Source organism: Thalassophryne amazonica, chromosome 9 (genome assembly GCF_902500255.1).
Source record: "Thalassophryne amazonica chromosome 9, fThaAma1.1, whole genome shotgun sequence".
Lineage (NCBI taxonomy): Eukaryota > Metazoa > Chordata > Actinopteri > Batrachoidiformes > Batrachoididae > Thalassophryne > Thalassophryne amazonica.
In genome coordinates, this window is record NC_047111.1 from 98,470,882 (window position 1) to 98,492,936 (window position 22,055).

Genomic DNA, 22,055 nt, shown 5'->3' on the forward strand with positions numbered 1-22,055 from the left:
ATATACCACAGAGTCAGGCACTTCTGATTTAAAGCTCTCTTTTTCAGAGGAGCTACAGCATCCAAAGTTGTCCTCAATGAGGATGTAAAACTATTGACGAGATACTCTATCTCACTTACAGAGTTTAGGTAGCTACTCTGCACTGTGTTGGTATATGGCATTAGAGAACATAAAGAAGGAATCATATCCTTAAACCTAGATACAGCGCTTTCTGAAAGACTTCTAGTGTAATGAAACTTATTCCCCACTGCTGGGTAGGTCATCAGAGTAAATGTTATTAAGAAATGATCAGACAGAAGGGAGTTTTCAGGGAATACTGTTAAGTCTTCTATTTCCATACCATAAGTCAGAACAAGATCTAAGATATGATTAAAGTGGTGGGTGGACTCATTTACATTTTGAGCAAAGCCAATAGAGTCTAATAATACACTCAACAAAAATATAAACGCAACACTTTTGGTTTTGCTCCCATTTTGTATGAGATGAACTCAAAGATCTAAAACTTTTTCCACATATACAATATCACCATTTCTCTCAAATATTGTTCACAAACCAGTCTAAATCTCTGATAGTGAGCACTTCTCCTTTGCTGAGATAATCCATCCCACCTCACAGGTGTGCCATATCAAGATGCTGATTAGACACCATGATTAGTGCACAGGTGTGCCTTAGACTGCCCACAATAAAAGGCCACTCTGAAAGGTGCAGTTTCATCACACAGCACAATGCCACAGATGTCGCAAGATTTGAGGGAGCGTGCAATTGGCATGCTGACAGCAGGAATGTCAACCAGAGCTGTTGCTCGTGTATTGAATGTTCATTTCTCTACCATAAGCCATCTCCAAAGGCGTTTCAGAGAATTTGGCAGTACATCCAACCAGCCTCATAACCGTAGACCACGTGTAACCACACCAGCCCAGGACCTCCACATCCAGCATGTTCACCTCCAAGATCGTCTGAGACCAGCCGCTCGGATAGCTGCTGGAACAATCGGTTTGCATAACCAAAGAATTTCTGCACAAACTGTCAGAAACTGTCTCAGGGAAGCTCATCTGCATGCTCATCGTCCTCATCGGGGTCTCAACCTGACTCCAGTTGGTCGTCGTAACCGATTTGAGTGGGCAAATGCTCACATTCGCTGCCATTTGACACGTTGGAGAGGTGTTCTCTTCACGGATGATGCGAAGGAGATGTGTTGAAGAAGAAGAATTTTAAATTCTATTCTAGAATTAACAGGAAGCCAATGAAGAGAGGCCAACACGGGTGAGATATGCTCTCTCCTGCTAGTCCCCGTCAGTACTCTAGCTGCAGCATTCTGAACCAACTGAAGGTTTTTTAGGGAACTTTTAGGACAACCTGATAATAATGAATTACAATAGTCCAGCCTAGAGGAAATAAATGCATGAATTAGTTTTTCAGCATCACTCTGAGACAAGACCTTTCTGATTTTAGAGATATTGCGTAAATGCAAAAAGGCAGTCCTACATATTTGTTTAATATGCGCTTTGAATGACATATCCTGATCAAAAATGACTCCAAGATTTCTCACAGTATTACTAGAGATCAGGGAAATGCCATCCAGAGTAACGATCTGGTTAGACACCATGCTTCTAAGATTTGTGGGGCCAAGTACAATAACTTCAGTTTTATCTGAGTTTAAAAGCAGGAAATTAGAGGTCATCCATGTCTTTATGTCTGTAAGACAATCCTGCAGTTTAGCTAATTGGTGTGTATCCTCTGGCTTCATGGGTAGATAAAGCTGGGTATCATCTGCGTAACAATGAAAATTTAAGCAATACCGTCTAATAATACTGCCTAAGGGAAGCATGTATAAAGTGAATAAAATTGGTCCTAGCACAGAACCTTGTGGAACTCCATAATTAACTTTAGTCTGTGAAGAAGATTCCCCATTTACATGAACAAACTGTAATCTATTAGACAAATATGATTCAAACCACCGCAGCGCAGTGCCTTTAATACCTATGACATGCTCTAATCTCTGTAATAAAATTTTATGGTCAACAGTATCAAAAGCAGCACTGAGGTCCAACAGAACAAGCACAGAGATAAGTCCACTGTCCGAAGCCATAAGAAGATCATTTGTAACCTTCACTAATGCTGTTTCTGTACTATGATGAATTCTAAAACCTGACTGAAACTCTTCAAATAGACCATTCCTCTGCAGGTGATCAGTTAGCTGTTTTACAACTACCCTCTCAAGAATCTTTGAGAGAAAAGGAAGGTTGGAGATTGGCCTATAATTAGCTAAGATAGCTGGGTCAAGTGATGGCTTTTTAAGTAATGGTTTAGTCCAATGGTCTAATATGTTTTGCTTTTTTTTTTCTCCTCTTACATTTTACAAAATTTAGTTTAAAATAAGCACTCCTAATCAAAATGCTGCTTTTGTAAGCAGATAATAACTCTGAGGTGATTTGCAAAGATATCTTACGGAGATGCTGGCATGCTAGCTAGCAATACAGGAACGTCACTGTGAGAGACGTACTGAAATCAATCAAACTTTGGTTCCATTAAACAGTCATGCACAGAGGAAAAGCTCAGGGTGATGGTGTCAGATTTCCAACCTACTGTTAAAAATTGAGTAGAGTAACCACAGCTGTGGAAAGTGGGGGTGCCACAGCACCCCCTGTTGGAATAATTAATTAATAAACCTATCAAAATATGTTTCCGTGTTTATTTACACCAAAATTTAAAGTTTGACATTTTTGAGAATAGACAGTAACTGTGACTAAGTATTCTATAATGCAAAAGCCCGTAACATTAGTTGCAGCACTTTCTGGCCTTTTTTTGAGCATCTAGTGATTTGTTGATGATGATGATGATAATGTATGTGTGTAAATAAGCCCGAGCTCTGTGCCCTGTCACAGAAAATGGGATTTTCAATGAAATGTAATAAATTTTGTGCTGTCTGAATACTGTGTGCAGTCTTTTTGGACATGGTCTTGTCTGACTGTGGGACCACTCAATATAGCACCCCCAACACCAAATATTCTTTCAATGGCCGTGACAGTGACGCCAAATAACCACGAGCTGGAAACACCCATCAAGTGACAAACACCAACTGCTTGTCACACACATTTGTAGCTAATCCGTCCATAGGGTTACAATCCATATGTTGTGAAAGTGTCGTGACACGGACCCACAACAGGGGGCGTTAATGAACGGACAATGGATAAGCCAAAAGTAACAATTTAATGTTGTGAATCGCACAACGACGTACAGACAATAACAATATGGTGGACTGTCAATCATACACCAGGTGACGTGTGGGCAGGCTCGACGATAGAAGACGCCTGGCGAGAGAAGAGCCGGATCCCCACATAGCTTCCACCACCAACGGAGCTGAAGAACACCGGAGCCGCCAAGCCCTGCGCCCCAGGTGGCCGCTGTCTTCAGCAGTCAGACCCGGTACTGCTGGCAGAAAACAGAGACAGTCCTGATGAGTGTGAGTTCGCACACTCAGTAATCCCACAGTCAGTGTTTAGTTAGGAGGGAGCACCTCCACCTCCAATCACACACTCGTGCAGCTCCTGTTTCACCACAGCTGTCACTCCCAGTGGCTCCGGCGCCCTCTCGTGCTTGAAGCCCACACTCCAAGCAGGGCGCCATCTGGTGGTGGTGGGCCAGCAGTACCTCCTCTTCAGCGGCCCACACAACAGGACCCCCCCTCAACGGGCGCCTCCTGGCGCCCAACCAGGCTTGTCCGGGTGCCGGGCGTAGAATTCGGCCAGGAGGGCCGGGTCCAGGATGAAGCTCCTCTTCACCCAGGAGCGTTCTTCGGGTCCGTATCCTTCCCAGTCCACCAAATACTGGAACCCCCGGCCCTTTCGACGAACGTCCAGGAGTCGGCGCACATTCCAAGCCGGCTCTCCGTCGATGATCCGGGCAGGCGGCGGCGGCGCCGGTCCGGGGGCACAGAGGGGAGAGGTGTGGCAGGATTTGAGTCTGGAGACATGGAATACTGGATGTATCCACAGTGAAGCTGGCAGCTTCAGCTTCACTGCGGCTGGACTGAGGACCTTCACGATGGTGAAGGGTCCTATAAATCTGTCCTTCAGCTTCTGGGATTCCGTTTGCAGAGGTATGTCCTTTGTGGATAACCAAACCGCCTGCCCGGGCTGGTATGCACGGGCTGGGGAACGCCGGCGGTCTGCATGGGCCTTAGCCCTCGTCCGGGCTCTGAGCAGGGCAGAGCGGGCGGTACGCCACACCCGACGGCACTTCCTCAGATGGGCCTGGACCGAGGGCACCCCGACCTCTCACTCCACTAGCGGAAACAATGGGGGCTGGTACCCCAAACACACCTCAAATGGGGAGAGGCCGATGGCAGATGAAACTTGGCTATTATGAGCGTACTCGATCCAGGCCAGATGGTCACTCCAGGCCGTCGGGTGCACGGAGGTCACGCAGCGGAGGGCCTGCTCCAGTTCCTGGTTCGTCCGCTCTGCCTGCCCGTTCGTCTGGGGTGGTACCCAGACGAGAGACTGACGGTGGCCCCCAGTTCCCTGCAGAAACTCCTCCAGACCTGGGAGGAGAACTGAGGACCACGATCTGAGACAATGTCTGCTGGAATCCCATGCAGACGCACGACGTGGTGGACCAGGAGGTCTGCAGTCTCCTGGGCCGTTGGGAGCTTTGGGAGGGCCACGAAGTGGGCCGCCTTGGAGAACCGGTCCACTATCGTTAAGATGGTGGTGTTGCCCTGGGACGGTGGGAGGCCCGTGACAAAGTCCAGGCTGATATGAGACCAGGGGCGACGAGGCACAGGCAGAGGCTGGAGGAGGCCTTGGGCCTTGTGATGGTCGGCTTTGCCCCTGGCACAGGTGGTGCAGGCCTGGACATACTCCCGGACGTCGGCTTCCATAGACGCCCACCAGAAGCGCTGCCGGACCACTGCCACGGTCCTTCGCACCCCTGGGTGACAGGAGAGCTTGGAACCGTGACAGAAGTCAAGGACCGCAGCCCTGGCCTCTGGTGGGACGTACAGTTTGTCCTTCGGACCTGTCCCCGGGTCCAGGCTCCGTGTCAGGGCCTCCTGGACGGTCTTCTCCACGTCCCAGGTAAGGGTGGCCACGACAGTGGACTCGGGGATGATGATTTCAGGGGGGTCTGACAGCTCGGGTCTTGACCTCCTCTTCATGCACCCGGGACAGGGCGTCAGATCGTTGGTTCTTTGTCCCGGGGCGGTAGGTGATCCGGAAGTCAAAACGCCCGAAGAACAGCGACCAGCGGGCTTGCCTGGGGTTCAGACGCTTCGCGGTCCGGATGTACTCCAGGTTCCGATGGTCCGTGAAAACCGTGAATGGTACCGATGCTCCCTCCAACAGGTGTCTCCACTCCTCAAGAGCCTCCTTCACCGCAAGAAATTCCCGATTGCCAACGTCATAGTTCCGTTCAGCTGGGGTCAACCTGCGGGAAAAGTAGGCACATGGATGGAGAACCTTGTCGGACTCCCTGCTCTGGGACAGCACGGCTCCTATCCCTGAGTCAGAGGCATCCACTTCAACAACAAACTGGCGCTTGGGATCGGGCTGCACCAGAACCGGTGCAGTCGAGAACTGACGTTTCAACTCCCTAAACGCGGCTTCGCACCGATCCGACCAGGTGAAGGGGACTTTTGTGGAGGTCAGGTCTGTCAGGGGGCTAACTACCTGACTGTAGCCCTTGATGAACCTCCGGTAGAAATTTGCAAAACCGAGGAACTGTTGTAGTTTCCTACGGTTCGTTGGTTGGGGCCAATCTCTCACCGCCGCAACCTTGGCCGGATCAGGGGCGACGGAGTTGGAGGAGATTATGAACCCCAAGAAGGACAAAGAAGTGCGGTGGAACTCACACTTCTCGCCCTTCACAAACAGACGGTTCTCCAACAACCGCTGTAGGACCTGACGTACATGCTTGATATGAGTCTCAGGATCCGGAGAAAAGATGAGTATATCGTGTAGATATACGAAGACAAACCGATGCAGGAAGTCCCACAAGACATCATTAACCAATGCTTGGAACGTCGCGGGCACATTGGTGAGGCCGAACGGCATGACCAGGTACTCAAAGTGACCTAATGGGGTGTTAAATGCCGTCTTCCACTCGTCTCCCTCCCGGATCCGAACCAGGTGATAAGCATTCCTAAGATCCAATTTCGTGAAAATTTGGGCTCCATGCAGGGGCGTGAACACTGAATCCAACAGAGGTAACGGGTATCGGTTGCGAACCGTGATCTCGTTCAGCCCTCTGTAATCAATGCATGGACGGAGTCCGCCGTCCTTCTTGCCCACAAAAAAGAAACCAGCACCCATCGGGGAGGTGGAGTTCCGGATCAACCCGGCAGCTAACGAGTCCCGGATGTAGGTCTCCATTGATTCGCGTTCCGGACGTGAGAGGTTGTACAGCCTGCTGGACGGGTACTCAGCGCCCGGTATCAAATCAATGGCACAATCGTACGGATGGTGCGGGGGCAGCGTGAGTGCCAGATCCTTGCTGAAGATGTCAGCAAGGTCGTGGTACTCGGCCGGCACCGCCGCCAGATTGGGGGGGACTAAAACCTCCTCCTTAGCTGTCACACCGGGTGGAACCGAGGATCCTAAACACTCCCGGTGGCAGGTTTCGCTCCACTGAACCACAACCCCAGACGGCCAATCAATCCGGGGATTGTGTTTTAACACCCATGGAAAACCCAAAATCACTCGGGAGGTAGAAGGTGTTACATAAAACACAATCTCCTCCCTGTGATTCCCAGACACCACCAACGTCACTGGCTGTGTCTGGTGTGTGATTAGTGGAAGAAGGGTGCCATCTAGCGCCCGCACCGACAATGGTGACGGTAAGGCCACTAGAGGGAGCCCAACCTCCTTTGCCCATCTGCTATCCAGCAGATTCCCCTCCGACCCCGTGTCCACCAGTGCTGGGGCGTGAAGGGTTAGATCCCCACTCAGGATCGTGACTGGGATTCGTGCATATCGTCGGGGTTTCCCCACGTGGGTGTTGTGACCCACCCTTAGCCCAGTCTCTAAGGACGAGTGCTGCTGTTTTGACCGTTTGGGGCATTCTCTCTGTGTGTGCTCGGTAGAGCTGCAGAGAAAACACTCTCCACGGATCAGCCTCCTTTGTCTCTGATCTGATCGTTTTTTGGCCCTGCTCGTTTCCATAGCAACGTCAGCAGGGGGAGCTGTTGTCACGTGGAGAGCCCTGGCAGTGGAGCGTGGGGAAGTCGGCTTCCTTTCAGACCCGGGAGGAAGAGGGACGGCTTGTACCTGACCACGCCCCTCGTCTCGCTCCCGTCGGAGTTCCGTTAATCGGTTGTCTAACCGTATAACCAGGTCGATAAGCCCATCTAAATCCCGCGGCTCGTCCTTTGCCACCAGGTGCTCCTTAAGGACCAGAGACAGTCCGTTTACAAAGGCGGCGCGGAGCGCAACAGCATTCCAGCCGGCTCGCGCTGCCGCGATGCGGAAGTCGACTGCATACTTCGCTGCGCTCCGACGCCCCTGCCGTATCGACAGCAGCACACTTGAAGCGGTCTCGCCTCTATGAGGGTGGTCGAACACCTTTCGGAACTCCCTCACAAACTCAGTATAAACCGTTAGGAGCCGTGAATTCTGCTCCCAAAGCGCCGTAGCCCAGGCGCGTGCCTCTCCTCGAAGCAAATTGATCACATAAGCCACCCGGCTGGCGTCTGCTGCGTACATCACGGGACGCTGTGAAAAGATGAGCGAGCACCGCATCAAGAAGTCTGCGCACGTCTCCACACAGCCTCCGTACGGCTCCAGAGGGCTTATGTATGCTTCAGGGGAAGGTGGGGGGGTTCGTCGAATGACCAGCAGAATGTCTGTTTCTGGCACACGGTCAGCAGGAGGAGGTGCTGCAGCAGCGCCCTGAGCACGCGCTTCCACCTGGGCGGTGAGAGCCTCCATCCTACGATTGAGAACACTGCTCTGCTCGGTAACTAAGTCCAACCGAGCGGTAAAGGCGGTTAAGATGTGCTGCAGCTCACCCAACACGCCTCCTGCTGGCGCCTGTGCACCTCGCTCTTCCATTGGCTGTTCAAGCGATGGTTGACGCCCCTTGGGATCCATGACGCTGGCCGAGAAATCCTGTTGTGAAAGTGTCGTGACACGGACCCACAACAGGGGGCGTTAATGAACGGACAATGGATAAGCCAAAAGTAACAATTTAATGTTGTGAATCGCACAACGACGTACAGACAATAACAATATGGTGGACTGTCAATCATACACTAGGTGACGTGTGGGCAGGCTCGACGATAGAAGACGCCTGGCGAGAGAAGAGCCGGATCCCCACACAGCTTCCACCACCAACGGAGCTGAAGAACACCGGAGCTGCCAAGCCCTGCGCCCCAGGTGGCCGCTGTCTTCAGCAGTCAGACCCGGTACTGCTGGCAGAAAACAGAGACAGTCCTGATGAGTGTGAGTTCGCACACTCAGTAATCCCACAGTCAGTGTTTAGTTAGGAGGGAGCACCTCCACCTCCAATCACACACTCGTGCAGCTCCTGTTTCACCACTTATCTGGTTTGGGGTGTGAGGCGAAGCCGTCGCAGATCACACCAAACGCCAATCCCACAGATAAGGACACACCAGGAAAACGGCTGCAAAGAAGTTCAGATTAATACTCAATGTTTTGAGTCAGCAGAGAAAATTAACTGAATGGTAGCTGATTTCTCGGCGAGGAGGTGGAGTTGCAGTCCGGCCTTTATGGTGATGGTGATGAGATGAATGAGTGACAGCTGGCGCTGAGGATGAGTGACAGCTGTCACTCCCAGTGGCTCCGGCGCCCTCTCGTGCTTGAAGCCCGCACTCCAAGCAGGGCGCCATCTGGTGGTGGTGGGCCAGCAGTACCTCCTCTTCAGTACCTCCTCACACAACACCATACATGCAGTTTGTTATGGAACCCAGTAGTAATCTGGTGGACTGGCAGTATTTAGTGGAACTATGTACTCCAGTACCACATCAGATTTTCTCAATCAGCTGATTTTGTTTGTTTTTTGTTTTTTATGCTTGTCTGTGGTTTGTATTTTGATCAGACAAGTCATTTTTTTTTTATATTAAAAAAAGGTGAATGTCAGAAAAAGAAGTGTTATTTTCATGCCTCCTAGGTGTTCTGTGCTGTTGGACATTGTCAGACCTTTCAGCCATTCCTCAGAAAACATCTGTTTTATCTTAAAGGCAAAGCAGCAGCACTGCCGCGTTTCACACCTGGGCACTGAAGTAATCATGTGTCGTCAAGCCTTTGAAAGTCTCAGCAGTTTCTAAAATTTGAAGACTCTAGTATTGTCTGCTGCTTTTGATTTTTGACTGTTAGTAGCTTAACGTATGTTACTCCTCAGCAAATTCTGTTTAGTTTCAACTTTCCAATATGAATGGTTTACCTAGCAGTTTCATATTTTGGGGTTCTGGATTGTTTTGTAGGTTACTTCCTTGTGGTTCGGCTGTAACAGCAGGTTATCCATCAACAAAACAGTCGCTGGTTTGAGCCTTGGCTGTGTCTGACCTCTGTCTACATTTGGTTGAAATGTGACATAAAATCTGTCACAATACAAACAAAATCTTTATCTGTGATAGCAGATTGGACCCTGCTGAAGGTGAGTGCTTTTTATCATAGCCATAGCCATAGGTATTAAAGGCACTGCGCTGCAGTGGTTTGAATCATATTTGTCTAATAGATTACAATTTGTTCATGTAAATGGGGAATCTTCTTCACAGACTAAAGTTAATTATGGAGTTCCACAAGGTTCTGTGCTAGGACCAATTTTATTCACTTTATACCATCTTCCCTTAGGCAGTATTATTAGACGGTATTGCTTAAATTTTCATTGTTACGCAGATGATACCCAGCTTTATCTATCCATGAAGCCAGAGGACACACACCAATTAGCTAAACTGCAGGATTGTCTTACAGACATAAAAACATGGATGACCTCTAATTTCCTGCTTTTAAACTCAGATAAAACTGAAGTTATTGTACTTGGCCCCACAAATCTTAGAAACATGGTGTCTAACCAGATCCTTACTCTGCATGGCATTACCCTGACCTCTAGTAATACTGTGAGAAATCTTGGAGTCATTTTTGATCAGGATATGTCATTCAATGCGCATATTAAACAAATATGTAGGACTGCTTTTTTGTATTTACGCAATATCTCTAAAATTAGAAAGGTCTTGTCTCAGAGTGATGCTGAAAAACTAATTCATGCATTTATTTCCTCTAGGCTGGACTATTGTAATTCATTATTATCAGGTTGTCCTAAAAGTTCCCTAAAAAGCCTTCAGTTAATTCAAAATGCTGCAGCTAGAGTACTAACGGGGACTAGAAGGAGAGAGCATATCTCACCCATATTGGCCTCTCTTCATGGCTTCCTGTTAATTCTAGAATAGAATTTAAAATTCTTCTTCTTACTTATAAGGTTTTGAATAATCAGGTCCCATCTTATCTTAGGGACCTCGTAGTACCATATCACCCCAATAGAGTGCTTCGCTCTCAGACTGCAGGCTTACTTGTAGTTCCTAGGGTTTGTAAGAGTAGAATGGGAGGCAGAGCCTTCAGCTTTCAGGCTCCTCTCCTGTGGAACCAGCTCCCAATTCAGATCAGGGAGACAGACACCCTCTCTACTTTTAAGATTAGGCTTAAAACTTTCCTTTTTGCTAAAGCTTATAGTTAGGGCTGGATCAGGTGACCCTGAACCATCCCTTAGTTATGCTGCTATAGACGTAGACTGCTGGGGGGTTCCCATGATGCACTGTTTCTTTCTCTCTTTGCTCTGTATGCACCACTCTGCATTTAGTCACTAGTGATCGATCTCTGCTCCCCTCCACAGCATGTCTTTTTCCTGGTTCTCTCCCTTAGCCCCAACCAGTCCCAGCAGAAGACTGCCCCTCCCTGAGCCTGGTTCTGCTGGAGGTTTCTCCTGTTAAAAGGGAGTTTTTCCTTCCCACTGTAGCCAAGTGCTTGCTCACAGGGGGTCGTTTTGACCGTTGGGGTTTTACATAATTATTGTATGGCCTTGCCTTACAATATAAAGCGCCTTGGGGCAACTGTTTGTTGTGATTTGGCGCTATATAAAAAAAAATTGATTGATTGATTGATCATAGAAATTAATTCCATGAGGACTGCATTTTCTTTTTGAGAATATGTTGAGATAAGATGCTTGGATCAAACCTTTCTTGGCACCCTCTCAGATCTTTCTGCCAGAAAAAAATGCTATATGGACAGGAGGCCTTATAATTATTAGTATTGTTATTCTTATCCTAAAGCATGTTTGTGATTGTTAAATGCGAAACATGCATTGCATTTATGCATGGAAATTGTTAGGAATATGCATAAAATATTGTGCTTTACTTTTGTTGGCGGGGGTTCAAACCCTACCCATCCTTGAGGAAGGCATTGAACCCCAAATTGTGCATAAGTCTAATACTTGATTCATTCTGGAAACAAGTAATTGTGTCAGAATAGGCATCAAGCTTGAAAGAATAAATTTTAAACCTGTACAGTACATTGACTTTTGAAACATTGGGTGGTGGAGGTTCAAAGTACGAGTGTCAGGACTAACATTCATGTGACTGATTTGTTATTAATTTCAGCTTTGTCTCTTGTGTCTTTCAGGTACAAACTCATGTGAAGAGAGGATCAAATGTAGCTGTCCAATACAAATCCAACCAAGAACAACTATGTCCAAAACCAGCAAAGCTCCAAAGTAGTGAATGTAGATGAAACCCACGAGTGCTTCATCTCAGTCAGCATGGATGCAACACAACTCTCAGTGGAAGAATAGCTCCATGAACCCGTAATTTTGTTGGGACACAAACTCAGAGCAACATCAGGACAAGACACAGCAACCATGATCGACCTGAGTTTCTTGACAGAGGAGGAGCAGGAGGCGATCCAGGCCGTCCTACAGAGAGATGCTGCCCTGAAGAAGATTGATGAGAGACGTGTCCAGTGAGTTTCTTTTAACTTAAAAGTCATAACTGTTAAAAAAAAAACAAAACCCTCTACTTTTGAACTTTGAATTCTTGAAACATAATGCTTTTCCCAGTACATATTGGATGCAAAGTAAGTCCCTTCGGCTGCTCCCTTGTTTGCACTCAGGGTCGCCACAGCAAATCCAAGGTGGATCTGCATGTTGAATTGGCACAAGTTTTACGCTGGATGCCCTTCCTGACGCAACTCCACATTACATGGAGAAATGTGGCAGGGGTGGGATTTGAACCCGGAACCTTCTGAACTGAAACCAAGTGCATTAACCACTTGGCCACCACCCCTGCTTCCCAGTACATATTGGATGTATGTTTTGAAAAAGATTTTCTTATCGCTTATACTAGTCGGAATTTCCTCAGTAGCATCAGCTTCCGCAGTAAATGTAGACAACCTTCATCTGTCAACAGTGGATGTTTGCATGCTAGTAAACAACGATTATTTTTGTTCTTATTGTATGTTGTTTGTGCCATATGGAGGTGGTTAATCAAACAACAAAACGGAGGTGTGCTAATGCTAAGAGCTAACACTGCTCCATTATACAAAACAGTGTAATAATATACAAATAATGAGTGTTTATGAGTTCAATGGAACGAATATTTCATGAGGTGAAAGATGGAGCATTCCATCTTTCACCTCATGAAATATTTGTTCCATTGAAAGAATAAAAAAAAATCATTATTTGTTTTATATAATGGCAAAAATGGATCTTTGTCATATGATATTATATTAATTTATAAACAACAGAAAAGGTACTTACATTTTGGTGTGTGTCACTGGTGCTTTGACATCAAGAGTCCAACATGAGCTTTAAATAGGAGTCCAAAATTGTTCTCAGTCAACTTGGAAAACAGTTAGATAGTTCAAAAATAATTATGATGATGTAGTATGTGATACTTCCAAAAAAAGAGAGACTTTGTGACCTTCCTCAGTCCAGTGAAAAATTGCATCAGAAATTTGTCTAGGTTTTCATCCTAACATCTCGTCATGCCTCCAGATGGCTTATGGATTTGTGTGTGTGTGTGTGTGTGTGTGTGTGTGTGTGTTAGAAGAACTGTCAATTAGCTTGTTCAAATCGTCGTCCGTCAGCAAAACAAGCTCCGCCATGTTTAGGTAAATTCCGCCCCCACTGGTGTGTGTGCGGGGTTCACAGCGTGCAATGATACAAATGTATGGAACCAGATTTGCACGGTAAATGGAACCATATTTGCACACTAAATGCAACGCAACATAAATGGGACGAATAAGTGACATACAAAGCACCAATCAACTCACAAGGATCCACTCAGCCGTTATATAATTCCCATTTAATTTGTAAATCCATCAAATCATTAATTTTGACGTTGTGTTATGCTGCAGCTGTTCGCTTTCTTGAACGCAGAATTTGTAAGTGAGCATTTTTGTATTGTGAAATGACTACCCGTGGGTTTTCTTCAAGAAAACTGCAGAGGACAACGACTGACAAAGACCAGCTAAAGTACATGACGGGAGACTGGTTTTACGAGGCCAAGATGCTTCGTCACAAGGATCGGATCCACGGCTCCGACATCATCAGGGCATCCATTAAACGCTCACCACTGACTATATGTGAGTAGCATTTAACTTTCATGTGGCACTACCCTCTGGACATTCATGAGCTAGTGTTCCCTCCTCGGATAACAACCACAGGATAAACTGGACAATTCTGACAAATAATAACTGTAAATTCTAAAATGACCAACAATGGCCTTACTGCTTATCAGATCCCAACAACACTTTATAAATCACATGGAAACAAAATACTTACTTTACATGAACCTGCTTGGACAAGCCCAGATATTTTCCACTGTGCTATCCTTCTTATTTAAACCAATATATAGTAGGACAAGAGGAATTGGAGATTTCTGACGTCCGCCACGGGTTGGCGAGGACTCAAAATAAAAGATAATCCGTGAAGTAGTTTTGATGTACTGTAATCCTCAAAATTCGACAAAGTGAAGTGTACAAATTTAAATCCTGATCCAGAATCCAGATCCGGAGTGGTAAACATACCACTGTCCCAGCTTTTTTGAAATGTGTTGCAGGCATCCGTTTCAAAATGAGCAAATATTTGCACAAAAACAAAGTTTATCAGTTTGAACATTAAATATCTTGTCTTTGTGGTGTATTCAATCGAATATAGGTTGAAGAGGATTTGCAAATATTGTATTCTGTTTTTATTTACATATTACACAACGTCCTAACTTCATTGGAATTGGGGTTGTACTAACCAAAACTCAAGTACAATTTGCACAAGTTTAAGATTTGTATATTAAAGATTGCTGCTGCTCTGGAAGCTGGCCCAGTCACACGGCACATGACGATTCCTGAATGAAGGGAAAAAGTAAAAAACATCACAATTTGATGAGAAAAGGTGGACAAAAGAGCTTTTATCACCAAACAGTCTGCGAAGCAAGAGCGCAAAAGGGACAAAAGAGGAAATTAACAAAACCGAAGCTCACGATCTCGACGAAACGCGCCTGGAGCCACAACGGCAGCAGTGTGTGTCTGCATCTCTGTGTTCCAGGACTCAGCGCTGGGACGGAGCTCATGGTGCCTGAGTCCTGGAGAAACTGCAAACAGAAGCTGTGAAGATCTGTGCGCATGGTGGACCACCTGCTCTGGTTCCTTGTCCAGACCAAAAGAGGGATCATCTCCATCATTATCAGAATCCACACAGTGAGGGTTCTGATAATGATGGAGATGAATCCTCTTTTGTTCTGGACGAGGAGCAGGTGGTCCACCAGCGTGCGCACAGATCTCCACAGATTCTGTTTGCAGTTTCTCCAGGACCCAGCGCCGAGTCCTGGAATACAGAGATGCAAACATACACTGCTCCAGCTGTGGCTCCAGGTGCGTTTCGTTAAAGCGTTGAGATCATGAGCTTCGGTTTTGTTAAGTTCCTCTTTCGTCCCTTTTGCGATCTTGCTTCGCAGACTGTTCGGTGATAAAAACTCTTTCGTCCACCTTTTCTCAACGAATTGTGACATTTTTTACGTTTTCCCTTCGTTCAGGAATCGTCATGTGCCGTGTGACTGTACCATTAAAAATCCTGACGTAGCGCCAGCTGCAGGAACGAGGCTGCACGAAGGTTAAACGATGTCAACGACAGTCAACGAAAGTCCAGATTTCTTGTTTTGTCAGGGCCTCGTCACCCTTCGTTAAGTGCTGTGTGACTGGGCCTTAACGTTTGCTAGCTATATCCATAACCTCAACATATTTGCTATGTTGTGTTCTATAACTTTGTACAGTATTTCTTCAAACTGCATTATTGACAGTGGTAAAGAAAAACTCCATCTGATGAGGGAGTTTTTCTTTACCACCTTTACCTCCTTACCACTGTTGCTCTGGGGGTTACAGGTAAGGTTAGACCTTACCTGTGTGAAGCACTTTGAGACAACTCTGTTATGATTTGGCTCTATATAAATAAAAATAATTTGAAATTAAAAAATTTAAATTATTGTTAAAAAAAAATTTCAGAAGAGCTAACAATCGCCTCAGTGACTAGCTTGTTTGCTAAGTATAGCTAGCTTGGTTTGATACAGTTCTCTCATTCCAAGAGTGACAATGTGAATGTTTTTACCCTCTTTACATTCATGGATAAAATGCAACATAATTCATTTAAGGGCTTTAGTATTGTTAAAACCACCATTGTACTGAACTCCATGTAGTGATACAGAAACAACGTCACAATGCCTTTTCTTTACTTTTTGTAGGACGCTGCCACTTTCACTCATCCTACATTGGCTTTGTCTGGTTTGTGTGCTCTTGTCCATGTCAAAAATCTGTGACATCTACTTTAAACATCATTTTGTCTGTCTTGTCATACTAGCATGCTAAGCGTACTAGCATTCTGTGGTTACCACAGTTACATTTGCTACAACTCCCCTCAGTCATTACCAAATATTGGGAAAATTAGAACTGCTAGTCTCAACTGTACTTGTTATTTCAGACAGGATAAAGGAGACAGCTAGCATGGGATTGTGGGTGTAAATCTTTCCGTACATTAGTTATTCCTGTGCTTCCTCTTACTGGGATTCTTTGAAGTACATTAACTGGACTGTTCTTTGTCCTCAGAGGTCCGTTCACAGCTGTCTCATGTCAGTCAGTCAGGTGGAAAAATGTTCACATTACTGGTTCTCTGGAATGTAAGTCTATGTGTCCTTGGTAACACAGATCTCATGACACGAAGATCATTTTGTTGATATTATACTAATATAGCGGGATGAAAGTCCCGGGTCCCAATTGAAAAGACGTTCCCGCTAGCTTGGCTAACGGGGAGTTCCCCTTTGGGTGACCTGGTAGAGGAATGGTCTTTTGGTGCGAGCCGCGTGGGTTCGATCCCCCACCGTCGTCCCGGCCACGAAGGTCCTGCTGCTTCAATCTGACGTCACGAACAGGATGTGGATCACAGAGTATGTTAACATGCACCTGTGACTTCAGGACAAAGTCAGAAATGGTGGGGAGATGTGTAGCGAGATGAAAGTCCCGGGTCCCAATTGAAAAGACGTTCCCGCTAGCTTCACTAATAACAATAAACTAGCACATTGCCTGTGGGGATCCGTGGGCTCTAGATATGGTAGTGTTTATAAAATAGGTATCTGACATTTTTCAAGGGTGGCAATAAATTATGCCAAGTTTCTATAACGAGTCCAGTGTGAGTCAATATGTAATGGTGTGTGAGTCCAGAATGTTTTTAGAACCTTAGACCTCAATAGTATTTAGAAGAACTCTACCTTCTTTCCTGTTAATTACTTTTTTGTTGTTAATTTACTGTCTTAATATATTGATAAATTATTTAGGTTCTTGTGATCATATACACATTATTATTATTTTTATTTTTACTTCTGTTTTATCATTTGATTTTTAAATGGACCGCAATGGAAATATGTGTTTTCAGTTTCTTGCGTCATCCATGTATTCTTAACATATTTAAAATTATATTATGTACTTACATTGAACTTACTAAAGCACACACACTTTTTAATATAAAGATGATTTACTGGCCCCTGCTGGAATGGCGTGTTCATCCAGAATGTAATTAGCAACGTTAGCTAATATCTGTAGTTTCTCCAAAACATATTAGTCCCGTTAGTTTCTCCAAAACATATTAATCCTGCTTGTTCTGTTTTGGCAGCATTCATCCTCGACCCAAAATACATAAGCATACCAAACGGCAAATGTCAACTGTCCTCAATTTGTCCATGACGGAAGTTGCACGCACACAGAGGTTCTTGTCTTTTCACATTCTGTCGCAAGCAGGTACTTCTGTTTTTAGACACAAACAAAGACTGTGGTGGAAGACATCAAACGCAATACACGTTTCACTCATGGTACTACCAACATGACACTTAACTCAGTCATGGTAACACCAGCATGATATTTAATTAAACTGACTAAACCAATTGAACTACAAAAGCAACCTAAATCAATAACACTAACAACACTGTTAAACTAACATGAACCACAATACCATTTAAAACGCCAAACTCCGATGGTGCATTGCAGCACAATGTCCACTGTTAGCTAAAATTGCTAATTTTTCCAAAAATATTAGTCCTGTAAACTTTCTGCTTTTGCAGCGTTCATCCTGTCAACTTTCTGTTTTCGCAGCGTTCATCCTTGACCCAAAATACATAAGCATACCAAACGGCAATTGTGTTTCTTTTTGATCAAAGCCATACACATGCACACACACAGAGGCTACATGGCTATTATAGCATAGATTCTTGCCATTTTCAAAGAGAAGCTAAACTGGTTTCACTATTTTAAATCTGTACCTTCCTTGAACCATTATTAGGAGGTAGCATTCCAGAACATCAACAAAAGGCTAGAGCAAAGAGAAAATATTATAAAAACAAGCTGCACAATTTCTACATTGTATTTAACATCTAGTCTTAATTTTGTTGGCATACAGAGTCTAAGAGCACCCTATGTCACTTCATGCCACTTCCATCAGATATCCATGAATGGGAACCGGGTTATATATCTGGTCAGAAAATCCATGTGAGGAAGTAATTGGACTTGTATTTACATTAGAGTAACCTGTAAATAAATAAATCATTCATGTTTGTGCCATGAATACTTGCCAAGCAAAAAACAAACAGAAAATGGGATATACAGTAGATTAGATACCATGTGGTCACATAAACCTGGAAAGTTGTACAGAAAGTGATTTATTAAGAAATACCAAAAGATGGGGGGCAAATACTTCCTCTGCATAGATATAATGCCAATACTAAATTATATGCATAAAGATCCTCTCTGCACCACAGAACCACAGAATCTCGTCTCTGCTGTTTGCGGACGATGTGGTTCTGTTGGCTTCGTCAAATCAGTGTGCACTGGGACGGTGTGCAGCCGAGTGTGAAGCGTCCGGGATGAGAATCAGCACCTCCAAATCCGAGGCTATAGTTCTCGACCGGAAAAAGGTGCTTTGCCTTCTTCAGGTCGGTGGAGTGGCCTTGCCTCAAGTGGAGGAGTTTAAGTATCTCGGGGTCTTGTTCACGAGTGAGGGACGGATGGATCGTGAGGTTGACAGATGGATCGGTGCAGCGTCTGCAGTGATGCGGTCGCTGTATCGGACCATCGTGGTGAAGAGAGAGCTGAGTAGGGGGGCAAAGCTCTCGATTTACCGATCGATCTACGTTCCGATCCTCACCTATGGTCATGAGATTTGGCTCATGACCGAAAGAACGAGGTCGCGAGTACAAGCGGCCGAGATGAGTTTCCTCTGCAGGGTGGCTGGGCGCTCCCTTAGAAATAGGGTGAGGAGCTCGGTCACTCGGGAGGAGCTCGGAGTCGAGCCGCTGCTCCTCCACATCGAAAGAAGCCAGTTGAGGTGGCTCGGGCATCTTTTCCAGATGCCCCCTGGACGCCTCACTGGAGAGGTGTTCCGTGCATGTCCCATCAGGAGGAGGCCCCGGAGAAGACCCAGGACACGCTGGAGGGAATACGTCTCTCGGCTGGCTTGGGAACGCCTTGGGGTTCCCCCGGAGGAGCTGGGGAAGGTGTGTGTGGGTCGGGAGGTCTGGGCGGCTTTGCCTGAGCTGCTGCCCCTGTGACCCGACTCTGGATAAAGTGGAAGAAAATGGATGGATGGATGGATGGATGGATGGATGGATGGATGGATGGATGGATGGATGGATGGATGGATAAAGATTTTATACGTCATTTTACATACTAACAATGTGTGCCCCTCAGGTTTTGTTTATTTGATTTAATTTTGAATTAGGATTTCAAAAGTGACATAAAATGACAAATGTAACTCCAGTCTTTGTAACATTTGGTACAATCCAGGTTAGATTAAGACTATTCTGAGATGTATTTCCTCTTACTGGTGTCATGTCAAGCTCACACAGGTGGGGATGGGGGCAGAATCTGTCTTTTTCTAATACTTGGTGAATAACTGGCATTCTAAAGGAAACTAAATTAGATCACACACTGGATAAACTGAAGGAATTTACAAGCCTTTGTAAAAGCCTTATTGTGAGTGGGATTTTAAGTGTTTCCAAGAAACAACTCCTAAGCTGGGTGCCAAGAAAAGTGAGACAGTGGGTGAAATGTAAGCAAAAACCAATGGTGACTGTGATAAATGAAGGTACATTTTGTGATATATCCTGAAAATATGATAGTAGCGGTTCCATAAGTACAAATAATATGCACTGATGTTCTTTACATTTTGTGCTACAGTGGAGATCTCCCAGGTTGCGCCCGAGAGGCCTAGTTTCATTGCGAGTGAAAACAAAGAAGTGTTCGTTCCGCCTGAACTCTCAGGACTCCTTCAGGAGCCTCACAGACAGCCCAGCACTAAAAGGTGAGCAAGATGAACCAAACCACAACACAGTTGGGTCTACACATCTATTATCTGGATACCACAATTACAGGTGTTGAAATATTTACTGCAAAACACAAACGATGCAAAATGATCACTATTTTAACTTACTGAAATTAGTGTTCCCTGTGCACTCGTTTACTGCTCTGCTAATGACGGGTGAGGCTTTTGACTTATAACTACTCTTTCATCATTGAGTAGAGCTTTACCTGTCAGCAAGGACTCATAATTAAGCCTGATTTATTTCTTAAAAAGGCTTACTTGAAGTCTTTTGAACTGTAAAAAATCATATACCCTCCATGGCGTAACCCATAGATCTTCAAGCGAGTGGGTTGGAGCTAGGTGCCACCAACCTGGCAGTTCCTGATTCTGCTTAACTCCCTGTCAGTCCAGTAAACTGGTGGAGCGTGGCAAGACTGGTGTACCCTGGGTTGGATGAATGAAGATGAACATGCCCACCTATGTCAAAGTGACCAAGCTAGTCTATATTACAATAGCCAAGTGGTCTCTGTGTGTATGGCTTCAATCACGCAGGGAGAGCTGACATTTGCTGTTTGGTGTGTTTATGTATTTTGGGTCAAGGATGAATGCTTTGAAAACGGAAAGTTCATAGGACAAATATTTTGTTAGAAATTTGTGATTTTAGCTAACCAGTGAACAATCGACATTGTGCTGGGAGTTCAGGCTTTTGAGGTTTTAAATGTTATTATGTTAACATTATGTTATTAATATGCTCATGTTTTCCAGTACTGCTCATACTTTAGTTTTCAACTTCAGCTTGGTATAAATGAGTGTAGACCTGCATGATCTTGAACATTACATAACTGCAGTCATTATTCACAGTGGGTTTGGCATGGGTGAGAGGTTCTTGTTGCAGCTTGCATAAGTACGTTACAGTGAAAGGTACACAAGAGAACAGGCACTGTGAGTAATGAGATTATACTGCTGGCCACAACATCTTACATACATCTCATAAGGACTTTTTTTTTTTTTTTTCAAATCAAGATTAGTTTTAGAGTCCACAAGTTTGAAGTCATTTGTTTCTTTCCTTCCTTGAGAACATATCTCTATGGACTTTCATTTTTCCTGTGCACTATGAGGTGCATTTGCTGTCAGATTCATGAGGTACAACTGTTCAACAGCTATTTCAAGCAAGTATCCCATCGACCAATCATTTGGCATCTACACATGGTCAAGAGGATCTGCTTAAGTTCAGACCCAACATTAGAATGAAGAAATAAGGTGATTCATGTGACTTTGATCATGGCATGTTTGGTGGTACTCGATGGAACTGGTCTAGGTTTTTTCCACAAATTACTGATTTGTAAGGTTTTCCATGCACGACCATCTCTAGGGTCTATGGAGAATGGTCCAAAAAAGAAGAAGAAAAAAAAAGCAGTAAGCATGCCTTCATTGATGGCAGAGGCCAGAGAAGAAAGGCCAGTCTGGTTCAGGCTGATAGATGTGCATCAGTAACTCAAATAACCTCTTCTTACTTCCAAAGTAACTATGAATGTGTTGTGCATTCAGAGACAAAGAACCTTAAAGTAAATGCCATACAGCAACAGAAGACCACACTGGGTGGCGTAACTGTCCATTCACAACAAGAATTTGAAGCTGCATTTGAAACAAGCTCACCAAAATTTGGCTGTGGAAGACTGAGGGGGAAAAATGTCACAATTTGCCCTAAACATGGATCCTTTCTGTGGTGTATCAGGCAGTCAAGGTTCTGGTGATGTAATGTTGTGACAACTGCGTGATGCTGTTTTGCCAGTATGGACCAAAATCTCTGAGGAATGTTTCCAGCAGCTTGTTGTGTGTATGCCATGAAAAATGGGTTCCAAGCCCATACTAGAAAGGTGTTAGATTAATATTAGACCCTTGCAGGGTACTGGCAGGGATATGTGTAGGCAAATAGAGTGTACATGCATTGTGAACCCATTTATGTTAGGCACGTCTGAGAGTTGTGCACTACATTTAGACCTGGTTTTTGGTGGTCTAAGGTGCAAACACTTTCTGACGATGGATCTGCATCCAGCTATAGGTCATTTTTAGACCAATGCGCCCACAATGAGTGCAAGTGGTATTGTGCTTTAGAAGAGGCCGATGGCACTGGACCAAAAAATGGGAACTGGTTAGTGACATTTGTGACGGGCCGATGCACCGATGTGCGCTGGGTTTAAGACGAATCTTACTTGTAG

At 45.1% G+C, this 22,055-nt stretch overlaps 1 protein-coding gene across 7 annotated transcripts in view; it reads left to right on the forward strand.

Annotated features, from left to right (window-relative positions):
* Nucleotides 1-22,055, forward strand: part of sytl2a (synaptotagmin-like 2a) — a 51,228-nt gene that overhangs the window by 5,607 nt on the left and 23,566 nt on the right. For 6 of the 7 annotated variants that reach the window (XM_034178843.1, XM_034178845.1, XM_034178847.1 and 3 more), the window contains exons 2-4: nt 11,631-11,966; nt 13,441-13,589; nt 19,713-19,836. In XM_034178843.1, the coding sequence (XP_034034734.1) occupies nt 11,866-11,966; nt 13,441-13,589; nt 19,713-19,836 (374 nt within the window). In that variant the 5' untranslated portion in view covers nt 11,631-11,865. Of the gene's footprint in view, nt 1-11,630; nt 11,967-13,440; nt 13,590-19,712; nt 19,837-22,055 lie in introns of those variants that run through there. The other variant, XM_034178846.1, reaches the window with a different exon arrangement.